At 42.9% G+C, this 14,657-nt stretch overlaps 1 protein-coding gene across 1 annotated transcript in view; it reads left to right on the top strand.

Moving 5' to 3' along the window:
- The window catches only part of ANXA2 (annexin A2), a 44,460-nt gene that overhangs the window by 16,484 nt on the left and 13,319 nt on the right, over nt 1-14,657 (top strand). Inside the window, exon 4 of the mRNA XM_034994356.1 lies at nt 12,129-12,223. Within this exon, the coding sequence (XP_034850247.1) occupies nt 12,129-12,223 (95 nt within the window). The remainder of the gene's footprint in view (nt 1-12,128; nt 12,224-14,657) is intronic.

The following is a 14,657-nucleotide window of genomic DNA, read 5'->3' as shown; positions in this document are numbered from 1 at the left end:
GATAGGATGGAAAGGAGAAAGATCTTTTACGTCCTGTGGCTCTGACAGGACACAAGGATTTGCATCATCCTAAAGCAGCCTTACATCCCCTGGGGACACTGGGTACCTCCCAGAATGAGTGCCTGGACAGCTGGAGGGAGAATAAGGAAGCATCCAAATTAGACCTTTCAAAAGTCTTCTTTTATTGAGGCCTTCAAATGACCATACTTGCCAAACGCCAGGTTGGGAAGTCAGGAAGTCACTAATCAGAAAATGAGACTAAAACGTGCAGGCTTATCTCACTACAGATCGTTCTCTTTGGTGGAGCTGGGGTGTAGTGGATGAGGGATTGTGCAATCATGGCCCTTCACATCTTGGCTCTGCCACTCATTTCCTAGCTAGCTGACTCTGGAAAAACACTTCACTTCCTTAAGCTTCAGCTTCCACATACAAAGTAGGGCAAATCAAAGTTCCACCACACACAGTTGGGAAGTATGAAGTGGTGCCTGCCATGTAGATAGTGCTCGAAATGTGTTATCTCAACACACACACACACACACACTCGCAAGCGTTCGCATGCACATACGCACGACCCACTTTCCTACAACTCACCCTATCTCACTATTTGGGTGTGCCTACATTCCTGGGGTTTCCGAACACGCCACTGCAGAAACACACTTAACTCACCTCACAGTTAACTCATCTGACAAAGAAGGTGCCTTTTACAAGTTTGACAAAGGCTGCTTTCATCCTTGCATGAGAAAGCTTTTAAGCGCCCTGGAATGTGAAGATTGCGCAAATGAGCTCTGGTCACAGCTGAAACTCCCGTGGTAATAAAAATACCTTCAGGCCCTTTCTGAGTTAGTCGGAAAATACTTTAGTTTCTAAACAGAGACGTCTGGAGGGCTTAGATTTGGATTCCTGCATTCCAGTTTGGTCAAAAGCAGCTGACATCACCATGATCCTGGTTGCCACTATTTATTGAGTGCTCATTATGGGAAGGCATTGCACCAAGCGCTTTAGGAATGTTCTTCTTAGGTGAACTTCAGATTCATCCTGATGTAGTGTTATATCCTCTCCAATTTATGGGTGACACAGTTTAGGGTTAACATGGTCCAGGTTTCTTGGCCTTGGTTCAAAATGGGGTTTGAACAACTTTGTCCAGCCCCAAGCCTGTGTTCTTAAACACCCCGATGTTGTGCCACCCACCTGTTGAGGATTGGACTTTTTTCCTTAGCCATAAGTTATTTTCAGACATGAAAAACATTTTGCAGTTGTGATTCTATTGATATCAGATACATGTCATATTTGTGGCCCAGCTTTAGGTGCCCTATCTTCTCTTCAGACTTAATGCCTAGTGACTTTCACTTAGGACCACTTATTTTTGGTGCCTAGTAATTGTAGAGAGTAACTGAATTTTCTTGAGTTAATTCTCTTAGTCTTATAAAATAATTTCTGGGTTGTTAGTATGTTTGGGAACCTTAAATCCTTCTAGGAAACTATTGAGGAGAAAGAAAATGATACTCATATGGAGCTCAGTATACCAAAGATGTTTATATCAGCATTGGTTATGGTAGTGAAAAACCCAGCTAGTTGGGGAATGACTTAATAGGTTATGGTAACTCCCTCTGTGATAACATAGAATATCTGTAGAATGTGAAATGTGAAAAATAAAATTTATGAACAATTTTTATTGAGATATAATTCACATTCATACAATTTACCTATATAAAATGTGCAATTAAATTTTTTAGTGTGTTCACCGAGTTGTGCAACTATCACAATTTTAGAATGCTCGTTTTAACATGCATTCACCTTAAAGTTGTCAGTTGTGGAACGGATTCTTTTCCTTTCTTGTGCTTTCAGCATATTCTGTGTTTTCCAAATTTTCTGTGATGACATGTATCAACTTCACAAATGGAAAGCAATAAATTAATTACAAATAAAAATGAAATCAGTAGTTGGGAAAGTAACATCCCTTTGTCCCTTTCCCCTTCCTCTTGATATTTGTAGATAACTCATACCACTTTTAAAAATGAGCTAATTAATATTTTAGCCTCCCGTTTAAGAGGCCTTCTACTGTGTAATTAAGAAGCTTGTGGCACACCTTCACTCCACTCCAGTCTCAAGCCCTTTACAGAAGAACACAATACTCTGTGATTGCTGTTTCCTTGACATCAGAGAAAACAGAGGGTGACCCTTGAATGCTGATATAAACAAAGGCCAAAGGACCATGAAAAGATGACTATGTGGGCCTCCCCCTCCCAGGTAGGGTAGCCCAGGATGCGGGCCCGCCCGTGCCAAGCACAGAGCTCTCTGGGCATTACCTGCTCGGTCCGACTGACCACGGACTTCCTGTTGGTCTGAGTGCTCTCAGGAAGGACAGCTGGGAGCAAGTCTGGAGGGTCCTTCTGTTGCTTTGAAACAGAGGGTGGTAAACTGGAGCAGGCCTGGCGTGGGGGCGATTAGAAGGAGGGGCAGACCTGGGTGAGATCTGGACTGGTCATGAGGACCGGAAACAGTTATTATTCCTCCTTCCCCTCAGCCCCATCCTCTCTCACCTGGGCTGTCATGGCTTCTGTCCTCTTCATGGGTCTCCTTGCTTCATCCATTGCAGATCCTCTCTCTAGCTTCATCTCCAGGCTATTCGGAGTTTTTACTCTGACAGGGGTGTGCAGCCCCCATCTCGTGGGAGTATTAGCCCACTTCTAACACCCACGCGGTTCCCACTCACCTCTCGGAGTGAGCCCATACACAGCCTCTTCACGCTTTCTCTGAGAAGGAGGCAGAATCAATTATTCCTTGGTCTGTGTCTCAGATGCTTCATGTAAGTAATTTACAGCTCTTGTCATATTGTGTTGTAGTTATTTATGTATGGATTTGTTTCTCCCACCAGAATGTGAGTTCCTTGAGGGTAAGGATTGTATTTCATTAAATTTATTTAATCTTACTTACACAGCCCCTGAGACTGTGTGAAAAAGTAAATATTTAACCTCTATGTAAATAGTAGCCAAATTGTATACAGATCCCGGACCACACAAGGTGAGTACAGAGAAGGGGGACGCATGGTTGGTGAGATGAGGCAGCAGGGAGACAGTTCCAGAATCTGGACAGTAGCCAGAAAGGATAACAGTTCCCTGGTGAGCTTTGATCTGTTTTCACAAAATGAATTTAGCTCAGAAGTCTGCTTTGTTTTTCGTTTGAAGGGATCTCAGTATTTCTTGAGTATGTTACCTAAACCAAACGCGTGGTGGTTTTGTGTATACTCTGGCTTGAGGTGGACTGTACAATTACTTACCTTAGTTTATGTCTAGTTATAAACTGAATAAAGCCATGCAAAAGTAGTAATATTGCTTAATTAACAAGAGGTTTCTGAGACTTAAATCTGTAGGAGTCTCTTGGTCTAGATTGGCCTTGGGTTAAATATACACTGTGGAGTGTACAACACAGCTGTGAATGGTTTACCATATGGGTCCAAATAACTAGAAAGGAAAGTCAGCTAAATTAGAAAAGGATGAATCCAGACTACATAAAATAGATTGTAATTAGAAGCAGCACAACCCCAGAGTTAGTGTAAGTGCCAATAGACTGATACAGCTTTGGTCTCTCTCTCTCTAGAAGGGGAGGGAAATGAGTTGCCCTATTATTATTGCCAGTTTTGATTTTAGCAGTATTTGTGTTCTCCGGAAGGGATGCAGAAGCGGGTGATTTCCCCCACCCCTTCTTACAGGCACAAGGAGAGAGAAGCATAACTGAAGCAAGTTTATGCACTTATTTTTTTCTTATACTTTTAAAATGGAACCATGTTTTCCAGCATGGCCAAAAATACAAACATCCCATGCCAGTGGAAAGCAGGCCAGGACGTGTATTTTTGGTTTCACCTGCACACCTGGAGGAATATTCATTCAGCTGAGACAGCAATTAGGAGTGTATTCTCTTGAAGATGCCAGGAGGCAGATTGTCTCTGAAAGGTGGCTTCTCTCCCAAGGGAGGGGGGCGGGGAGGGCCCAAACCTACAAGAGCCCTTAAGTCCGAGGAACACTGTACTTGTGAGAAAGGTCCCTGTGGCTCACGCAGCTCAGGCCTTCCTCTGCAGGAACAGGAGGAAGGGAACCTTCTCTTCACTGAGGCCTTTCCCTTTGTGATCAAGTTTACTTTCGACTGAGCTCTCGTCTTACAGCCCTGCTGGGAACAAAGAGGGACCAGTGCTGAGTCACGGCCACCTTTACTCTGAGCACAGATTTTCAGATTTTCTTCAAAACGCTCTTTGTCTACATGGGTGTGTAGATGCCAAACCTGAGCCAAGAAGTCTATAAAACATGGGTGAAAGAGTCCCTGGTGCCTTTCTAATGGTAGGCATTAGCTTTTACTGCCTGCTTCTCGCTCCTTCTTTTTTCTTTTGTAAAAACTGTTACCTCTTTCCCCCGAAGAAATCCAACAGTCGCTGCCACCCAGGGATACTGGGTGTAGTAACCAGATTCTTTTCTGGTGTCCGCAGTGCTAAGGCAGTAAATACTGACTTCTTCACTATCCATTGAGTTAAGGGTGGGGATGCTGGTTCCTCTTGCCTCTGTTCAGATTTTAAAATTTTCTGCCTCATGAGCTAATAGAGTAGCAGGGCACAAAATGGTGCTTGCATTTTGCGTGTCAGCCTGCATTTACAATTTGATTTGGTTTGAATTTTGGGTGCTGGCCTACTTTGTGTTTTCCTGCTGGTCCTGTGGAATATTTCAGAACTATGATTATGCATGGAAGGCAGACAGGGTTCTAGATGACTAAAGTATATAATCAGGTTGCCAAATAGAGGGCATTGAAATCCTTTCTAAGGGACTCAGCAGAGGTGAGATCAGAGCAGAATGGAAATAGAAGAAATTTGATTTTGGGGCCAAATGTTCTTCTTAGGCACTTAGCTAAACCACACTTTGCGCAAGTCAGGACCACAGCCGCGCTGTGCCGGTCTTGGGAGAGGTGCTGGGCTCCCCAGCCCGCCTCCCACCCCATGCAGTGCTTGTTTTCTCTCTCATCTCTCAGGCAGCTGCCACAGGTTATCTTGAAACCGGACTAGTAATCTAATATGTGCTAATGGCAGAAGTGTTCCCCAGGCCCCCATTGCCCTCTATTTTCATTGACCCCAAACCGAATACAACCAAGAGCCAGACCCGCGACAGAGAAGCTGAGTGTGGAAAAGGTAGTAGACATGTTCCAAGTCATTTACTCAGTCCATCCTTTCTGTATCCCCCTAAATGTTCTCATGATCTGTTTTACAGAGTGAGAAACCAAGGTACAGGGAGGTAACTAATGTGCCCGGATAGTACAGTTCTGAGCCCCACATAATTTCTGAAGCATCTGTTGCCGCCACTAATCTAGATGCCCCACCTTTTCACCTGTCCCCCATGTGAATGTCCAGCTCCTGGTGGGACCCTCTGGACACAGAGTGCTCACGGCTGCTGAGTGATCCCGAGGAGTGACTCTGAGAGCAGGAATTCCAGGCCAGGCAGCACTGTGGCTGATGGTGGGAAGGTTACTTTGGGCAACTGTGTGTGTGTGCGTGTGTGTGCACGTGCGCGCGTGGGCACTCTGTCCCTGAAGTCACTTCCAGTAGACAGATGGCTTGTTGGCATATTAGCCTTGTTGGGAGGGGCTGCCCCTCTCTTACCATGTTATTAATGGCTAACCCTGGAAGAGAGTTTCTAGCTTTCTGTTGAAAAAAACCTCAGTTGGGATATCTCTTCAGTGGCCATGCACTATTAGTGGGTGGCAAATCATTATCTACAGATTATTAAATGTGTGTATGTTTGTATGCACTAAATAGTAAGTCCAGTTCTGTAGACATATGGACACGTTACTGTCCCAAATCCTTTTTAGGAACAGTTTGGAAGAGTGTGGTATGAAGAGGTATCAAAATATAATTTCAGAACGGTACCAACATGACTCATAGAGATACGGGATGAACACATGTCAAACATTTATTTAACTCAAAGGATTTAAGACTAGTTCAAAGGGACGTTTGAAAGACTGGGTATTAATAGGCGCTGAGAGAAGAGTGTTGGGATAAGATTGCTGGGAAGACCATTAATGTCCTACTGGGCACTGAAGCCGTAACCTTTGGACCATAGTCTCCAAGTTAACATGTAACCCCACAGAGCTTGTGCCTAACAGTAGTAAGTAGCTCGTTGAGTGAGAGCACAACCCAGAGAGGCAGTCTGGGATGGCCCTGTTAGCCACTCTGGCTTCCTCTTGCATTATTTTTAAATTTTGGATACTTTTCTATACCAGGAGGCACATGCAGTGAACCTGGGTTTTGAATCCTGGTTTGCGTCCCAGCTCTGCAGGTGAACTGCTGTGTGACCTTGGGCATGTCCCTGCCTTCTGTGAGCATTTGTATTTGTTTCCTCGTGGGTGAAGATGGGGATGACAGTAACACCCACCTCTTACGGGTGTGGTGGATATTACATGGGAGAATTGTGTGAAGCACTTGGTAAGTGCCTGGCACATAGTAGGTATTCAAGTGAGTAGCCTACGCCATTATAATAAACAAAATATGTCCACACCCATGGATCTCTTCTCTCTGTGACCTGCCGCTGACCTTCGTGTTGCAGAGATGATTTCTTCTGAGGTTTGATACCCATATCTCCAGTAATCTAAGCTGAGGCATGGTTTTTCCCATCATCTAGATAAGGAATCTTTTTTTTTTTTTTTGATCAGTCAGCCATGCCCTGAGGGCCTCCTGAGTCTCATCAAACAAAATGAAATCCATTTTCTTTGTGCAGTCAGTGTGTCTTGGCAGATATGAGTCAGCATCCTGTCCAGAATGGTCTCTTGGTTCCTTGCCATGGACAATAAAGACATATTTTCCATGGAATGCCAGATGTGGAGCTGACTTGGGGTTTCCACCCGCAGAGAGGAGGAGGAGGAAACTCCAGGAGGCTGATTTTATGATTTTGGAGTTGACCATTATTTTAGACTACAGGTGTTCTCTATGTTTGAAAAATACGGTGGATGGCTTAAGGGACCCGAGAACCCAGAGTTTTCTGCTTGAGCTGTGCTGTCAGCGGCGCCTCCCTGTGGTATCACTTGGCAGAGGTGACAGTGTTCAGTGAGCTCTTCAGGTGTTATTTCTTACCTGGGTTATTTGGACAAAGGTGAGCATTTCTTTCCCTGAAATTGTAGTCGACCCTGCACCTCACAGGAGCAGCTGGTAGAAGTGACTTAGAAGTCTTCTAGCTAAGCAGCATGCCGACTGCTTCATGTTGACTGGCATTCAGAACAGTGACTGACCTTTCGGAGGCCCCAGCTAAGGAGTGTTGCTGGAAACACTTTCGTAGTTAGCTGATGAGATTTGCTGGCAATTTTCATAAAAGGAATGAATGCTTATGAAATTTATTGTGTTGTTTCCCATCAGGAGCCAAGTAAATTTGTGTCTTTGTTCCTTACCAATCTTGAAATTTTTAACTTCTATCAGTTTTGAAAAGAAATTTTTAAAAATCTGCCTGCGGGGCGCCTGGGTGGCTCAGTCGTTAAGCGTCTGCCTTCGGCTCAGGTCATGATCCCAGGGTCCTGGGATGGAGCCCCACGTCGGGCTCCCTGCTCTGCAGGAGGCCTGCTTCTCCCTCTCCCACTCCCCCTGCTTGTGTTCCCTGTCTCGCCGTCTCTCTCTCTCTGTCAAATAAATAAATAAAATCTTAAAAAAAAAAAAAAAATCTGCCTAGAACACAGACCTTACTGTGTTCTCACCTACATTGCGTAGGATCCTCTACCCGCATCACTGTTTCCCATTGTGAGCCTTTGCTTAGATTACTTTGACTTTCCACATGAAGCACAAGAAGAATGGGATGGGAAAAGGAACATTATTCAGGTTTGTTGCTTTTTTTCTTTATGCTCTTGCCTTGCCCACACCTGGGCCCCTTCTGCCCAGCAGACGCTTCCTTATGCACTGAACATAAGAGATCTGAACGTGTAAATCCAGAGGGGCAGAGCCTCACCTCCTGGGCATCTGCACCTACGTTAAATTCATTAAATTTAAAGCTTTCCCAGTGTCCTGGTGCTTGCTGTGCATTGTTGACGACGATTGTGCTGACCTAGGTGGCTGAGTGCCCAGTCCTCATCCTTCTAGCCTCATTCTGGGCAGAAGTGGTGAGTAACTGGATGACCCTTGCAGCTTCAACCTGTACTGAGCTATTTTCCATGGGAATAAACTGCCTCACCAATTATCATAGCAGATTGAGAGGAAGCGGCAATGTTCTGAAGATAAGATGGTTAAATCCCACTGGCAGAAATGTGTATTCTGGTGTTCCGACACAGGACATGCTGTAAGTGGCTTTGACTAGGCAACTGATGCGGGGTGCCATGATTTCCACCCCCCCCTTTCCAGTTCCATTTGAAACTTGCAGACAATGGTATGGGAGAGATAGCTAATGTAGGTGAGGTTCTTAGAAGGGGGAGGGGGCGTCCACTTGCAGAGATAGCTCCCATTTCTTTGTAGTTGCCGGTATTAGCATTTGTGTAGTGGATCCGATTGCTCACGCGTAAGGGGTCCCAGCATGGTGGATGCTGCATCTCGGCAGGCTGTTTGCTTGGTAGATACTTTAGGTAAAATACGTTTAGATTCCCTCAGACTATCATAGTTGCTGCCATCTACTTGAGACTTAGGTTAACCACTTGGGCTCTTTACGGGGATTTCCAATAATTGGACTGAATTCTGACTCTGTTGGCTGGACGCTTAGCTGCTGTGAACAGAAAGGCAAAGGCTGTCTCACTGACTAGGAGCGTGGGACTACACTGCAGTTACTGCAGTGAACTCTGTCAGGTGTTTTTTTCTTACATGGTTTATTTGGACAAAGGTAAGCGCTTTCTGTTCCTGAAATTGTAGTCGACCCTGTCCCTCACAGAAGCAGGTGGTAGAAGTGACTTAAAAGTCTTCTACGTAAGCAGATTTCTAAAGATCTTTGCATTCCTTATGTTTATCCATCTCTATTGGTTGATTCTCAAATACAGAATGACCAGGGAGCTGGTTGAAATGCTGCTTCCTTGGTACAAAGTTCTAAGGAGCCTTTTAGTCAGTAGATCTCAGGTATGGCTCAAGGCACTGTGTGTTTAATAAATACTCCATGTGATTCTAATTCAGGTGGTCCTACGACCACATTTTGACATGAACATAAACTTTGCATTTGTTTCCTAGGGAGAATAATTTTTATGGGTCAGTGTTACTGGTATGTGTTCAGGTCAGCAGCTCCAAAATTGCTTTCAGAAAATACTAGAATTGAGGTCTGAGGATGTCATTGATTTTGTTGTTTTCTAGCATTTTCAGATTTGAGGAAGAAAGTGTTTTTTGGTTTTTTTTCTAAAGATGTTATTTATTTATTTGAGGGAGAGAGAGAGAACATGAGCAGTGGGGAGGGGCAGAGGGAGAGGGAGAGGCACACGCACACTCCCCGCTGAGCAGGGAGCCTGAGTGCAGGCCTCTAGAGATCATGACCTGAGATCATGACCTTAGCTAAAGGCAGACGCTTAACCGACTTAGCCACCCAGTAGCCCCTTGAGGGAGAAAGTTAAGTGTAAAGCAAAAACACATTTATAAGCAATGGTTTTCCTAACATGAAGTTAGAGCCATAGAATATTTAAAGAGAGAGAGAGAACATGTGTGTGAGTGTAGACTTGCAAGACTGTATCTGTTAGTGTTTCGTGGAAGCAGAACTGGTGGTCATTGTTCAAGTGCAAATGTAGAAACTGAGACCCAAACAGGCCAGCTCTTTACATATGTAATAGTTGTAATTGTTGCAGTCTCTCGAGCTTCAGCTTCTCTCTATAAACTGGGAAGAAGAACGCCTATCCTTACTGGGTAGTTATGAAGAATAATAAAGTAATCTGTGTTAGGATGTTTCAGAAACCAAAGAGAATTATGTAGATGTTGTAATTATTATACATATTTTGTTTTATTTTAGTTGAAACATTTAGAACCATGCCAGGATTCTTTCGAGGTGAAGTCACTAGTCGATTCCAGATCAATGACTTATATGTCATTCACAGTGTATGTAAAGAACCCTTTTTATGGCATTATGGTGAACTTTGAAAGTATGTATAATCAAACGAAAGAAAACTTTACAGTATCTGTAATCCTACCACTCACACGATCACTATTAAAATTTTGGTATAAAGGCCTCTAGTTATTTTCTTGTACATGCCTGTGTACTTTACAAAAATTTGGGTTATACTGTATATACTGCTTTGCCACCTGTTTTGTTTTTTTACTTAACAGTATATCATGAACATTTTTTCCATGTCAATTAATATTTTATGCCATCATTTTAAATGACTATAATATCCTATTATCTGGACAGAAGAACATTTATTTAATCAGACTCCTATTGGACATAGGGGCTTTTTTCCCCTTTATTTTTTGATACTATATATAATGCTGAAATAAGCATCTTTGCAACTGAATCTTATATATAGCAATTGTATTTCTCTGTTGACATTGGTACTCTAAAAATTGGAGCTAAAGTTATAGATGCTGCACTTAAATGGTTAACATACTGGTAGTATATAAATACAAAAATAAATGTTACTTATTTTTATACCCAGAAAATCTAACTTCGTGCATTTTGATCTAACATGCTTGAGAGTTGAGGGTACTTCCCCTGTCAGTTTGCTCATTGCCTGTGCCTCAAAACATTACAGTTCTGACATTTCTGTTACTTGGGGACTCCCCTGATTTCCTGTAGGCCAGGCTGTTTGCCATTTGTATGTGACATTGTGGGCTTAGCTCCTCTCTCTCTCGCCCAGGAATTACCTATCCAGTTATGGCAAAGACTTCCTTTTATTAAACAAAGTTTATAATCGGTCAGGAGGGAGACCTTTCACTCTCTGAATTCTTAAAATCAGGCTTTCTTCAGTTAAATGGCATTTTAGGAGTATTTCTGATATAAAATTGGAAACTTTCAGATACAAGAAGGCATTGCTTATCTTTGTAAATACACATGTTCCAATTAAAATAGGTACTAAAATATTTTGGTGGCACTTCAAAACTCCCAATTTAGATTTAATTTAGATTAAAACACTTACTCTTTTTAATAAAGTTATAAAATTGATTATTAAAATTGCCTATTGAAGATTAAAAGCAGTGGAACATTTATTTTCCTTAAAAAACAATTTAGTCTTCAGTAAGTATGATTGTATTAATCAATTATGCTATTAAAATACAACTGCCATATTAAATCTGACTCATTTGTCATGACAGTTTCTATAATTATAGAAATTATACCTAGTTTCTTATATAGCCATAATCCTGCAATAAATATAAATAATTCTATTAATTCAGTTTACAGTTACTATTAAATCCCCAGTTAAATGGCAATTCAGGAACCTTCATTTAAAATCCTCCTAAAACTTTGTTGTTCCATCTGACTGCCAAAGCCCCTCAAACACACTTCCTACGGTTGATTCCAGAAACCAATTTATGAATAAAATCATTTATTTATTCATTTATTTATTTTAATTTTTTATTTTATTTTATTTATTTGACAGAGACAGCGAGAGAGGGAACACAAGCAGGGGGAGTGGGAGAGGGAGAAGCAGGCTCCCCGCAGAGCAGGGAGCCCGATGTGGGACTTGATCCCGGGACCCTGGGATCATGACCTGAGCCGAAGGCAGTCACTCAACCGACTGAGCCACCCAGGCCCCCCTAAAATCATTTTTTTATTTTATTTTTTCTTTATTTTTATTATTTTTTAAGATTTTATTTATTTATTTGACAGAGAGAGAGACAGCGAGAAAGGGAATACAAGCAGCGGGGGTGGGAGCGGGAGCAGCAGGCTTCCCCACAGAGCAGGGAGCCTGATGCGGGGCTCGATCCCAGGACCGTGGGATCATGACCTGAGCCGAAGGCAGATGCTTAACCGACTGAGCCACCCAGGCACCCTAAAATCGTTTCTTTAAATGCAGATATTCAAAAGGTCCATTTAGGCTTGAGGTTTGCGGCTGTCAGGATAAAAATTGAGTAAACGCGTTTGGTGGAGGGTACTGACAAGGACAACCCTTGATGTTCTGGCATTTTGGTTTGGAAAACAGTATATACTGCTTAAAACCCTCCGTGTAAGCCCAAAGGACTAGAGCACATGGGTGATAACAATTCCCAACTTGTATTTCCGTAGGTGTGGATGAGGTCACCATTGTCAACATTTTGACCAACCGCAGCAATGAACAGAGACAGGATATTGCCTTCGCCTACCAGAGAAGGACCAAAAAGGTACAAGCAGTTTCAGGGGTGGAGGGCATTCCTTGTTGAATTTCATTTCCTCAGCCATTGCTTTTTCTTTTTATGGATTCTGGCTCGTCCTGGCAAGAGCCTTCTAGAACTCTTGGGTATCCAAGGTTTTCCTTTTACATCCTTGTTAAAAGCCATCACTCACACACTCATGATCCCTGGAGTGCTTGGAGCTCATCCATAAAGACTGTGCCCTTCTCCAACCAGAGAGGGTGTGGAGGGAGCACTGCTGGGAACAGAAAGTTAGAAGGGACTAGGGAACATCAGCAACAGCAGGTATCATTTCTAGAATGCTTGCTTTGTGCCAGGCATGTAGTTCTCTGCATGTAGCAACTCATTTCATCTTTATGACTTCTGCTAGTTCTTGATAAGATGTTTCTAATTTAATGTTAGGACACTAGACTTTAGTTAGTATTGATCCTAATAGGCTTTCCTCACTCTTAAAAAAATATACTTGAATTCTTAAGAGGTTTGCTGGGAATGGGCTTAGTTAGTAGTTCATTTGGTCTACGAGGCTATCTTCAATATGCCATGCTCCCACTATTTAAAGAGTCTTTGTGCGCTTTTTCCCTTGCTTGTGCACTAGTGGTTAAGGAACAACCCAGCATTTGTTCATCCTTTATTTTGTTGCAGTGTTAGGAAATTTTATTTTTAAGGATGGGATGCTTTATTTTTAACTTCTTGCTATTAAAAGCTTTTGATTTATTCTTGGACAGTGCAGTAAGCGTGGCTTCCTGCAGCTTCTGTTTGACTTAACGGCTTTCACTCGTAGCCACAGTGGAGGTGAGCTGGAAGGATTCTGGAAAAGACATTTCTTTTCTTGGGGTTGACATGACCACCAGGGTTCTGAAAGTTGCAGGTCAAGCCCTGCTATGGCTCCCACCCCCACCTACTCAGACAGTTGGAAAGGACATAAATAGGGAAGAATCCGGCTTCTATCATCTTACGTGCATTACAATTCTTTTTCCAACTAGACTTAATATAATCTTTTGTAGTGAGGCATAGAGGAGAGTATTTTATTTCTCCAGTTGCTAAAAGGATCTGGGACCTGGTAGGGCTGAGTTCCAGTTGGAGCAGAAGGCTCACCTCTTTGGATAGTGTGCCTATAGTTGCTCCTTCATTTGTCACTTACAGAGTGGGGTGTTTGAACACACTTGAGTGTGTACACATAAGTATACACAGAAACACAGAAGCCTGGATCTTGATTTCAAATTAGATAGATGGAGAACAAAGCCCTCACATACTCTGTTGGTTGGAAGATATTACCAGAACCATGATAGGGTTCATTGACCACACAGGCTTTATGTGTGTTGGGGACAGCTTACTGTCCTACTGATTCTTCTTCTTATTATTTTATTATTTTTTAAATTTTTTATTTATTTTTTGACAGAGAGACAGCGAGAGAGGGAACACAAGCAGGGGGAGTGGGAGAGGGAGAAGCAGGCTTCCCGCAGAGCAGGGAGCCCGATGCGGGGGCTCGATCCCAGGACCCTGGGATCATGACCTGAGCCGAAGGCAGACGCCTAACGACTGAGCCACCCAGGCGCCCCTTATTTTTTTTTTTTTTTAAAGAGGGAGAGAGTGGGGGGAGGGGCAAAGGGAGAGGGTGAGGGAAAGAGAGAGTCTTAAGCAGGCTCCATACCTAGTACAGAGCCTGACACGGGGCACAGTCTCACGACCCTGAGATCATGACCTGAGCCAAAGTCAAGAGTTGGATGCTTCACCAACTGAGCCACCCAGGCGCCCCTGTCCTACTGATTCTTTATGTCTCTCAATCTTGGGCTAAGGAAAATTGTCATCATGTATAGAAAGATACATAATTACTTGAGATCATTTCTGAAGGAGATTTTGGAAGCAGAACATAATTTTTTTGAATGAGTTGTTTGCATAATCAAGGAGAAAGCCCTGTATTAGAGAGTATGTTGGGGTATGGACTGAAGCTGCCTCTGTCATGAGCCTTGAACAGCATAGGCAAAGCTAATAGAAGTGGAGAGGAGCTGAGGAAGACAATTGGTCTTCTGTTTTTTCAACATTCAAGCAGATGCCAAATTTCTCCATATAAGGAATGGTAGTGTTTTATTTATCAAACATTTCTGGGGTTTCTATTATGTGCACAGCCCTGTGCTAGACCTTATGAGAAGCAAGAAGTTGAATGCCGATAGGAGTTTATAGTAGAAGTGGAAGATGTCAGTAGGTACCCAAATTTGAGGTTTGAACAGAGAATGGGTAGAGGGGTGTCAAGGGTAGGTTAACTTTGGAATGACCTAACCTCAGATTTCCAAATTGGAAAATTGGTGCTATAATTGGAAGGTGTTGCTTTTCAAGTCCCTTCCTAAGTGTGGTGTGTTACTAGGACACTGGGAATCAGAAGAGAGTAGGTGGTGGAATGCGTGGTCCAGATGATTTCCAAGATCCA

The sequence above is a fragment of the Mirounga leonina genome, unplaced genomic scaffold (genome assembly GCF_011800145.1).
Source record: "Mirounga leonina isolate KUSES-001 unplaced genomic scaffold, KU_Mleo_1.0 Mir_91, whole genome shotgun sequence".
NCBI classification, from domain to species: Eukaryota; Metazoa; Chordata; class Mammalia; order Carnivora; family Phocidae; genus Mirounga; species Mirounga leonina.
Note: the sequence above shows the minus strand (reverse complement) of the source record. Positions and strands in the feature narration are given on the sequence as shown.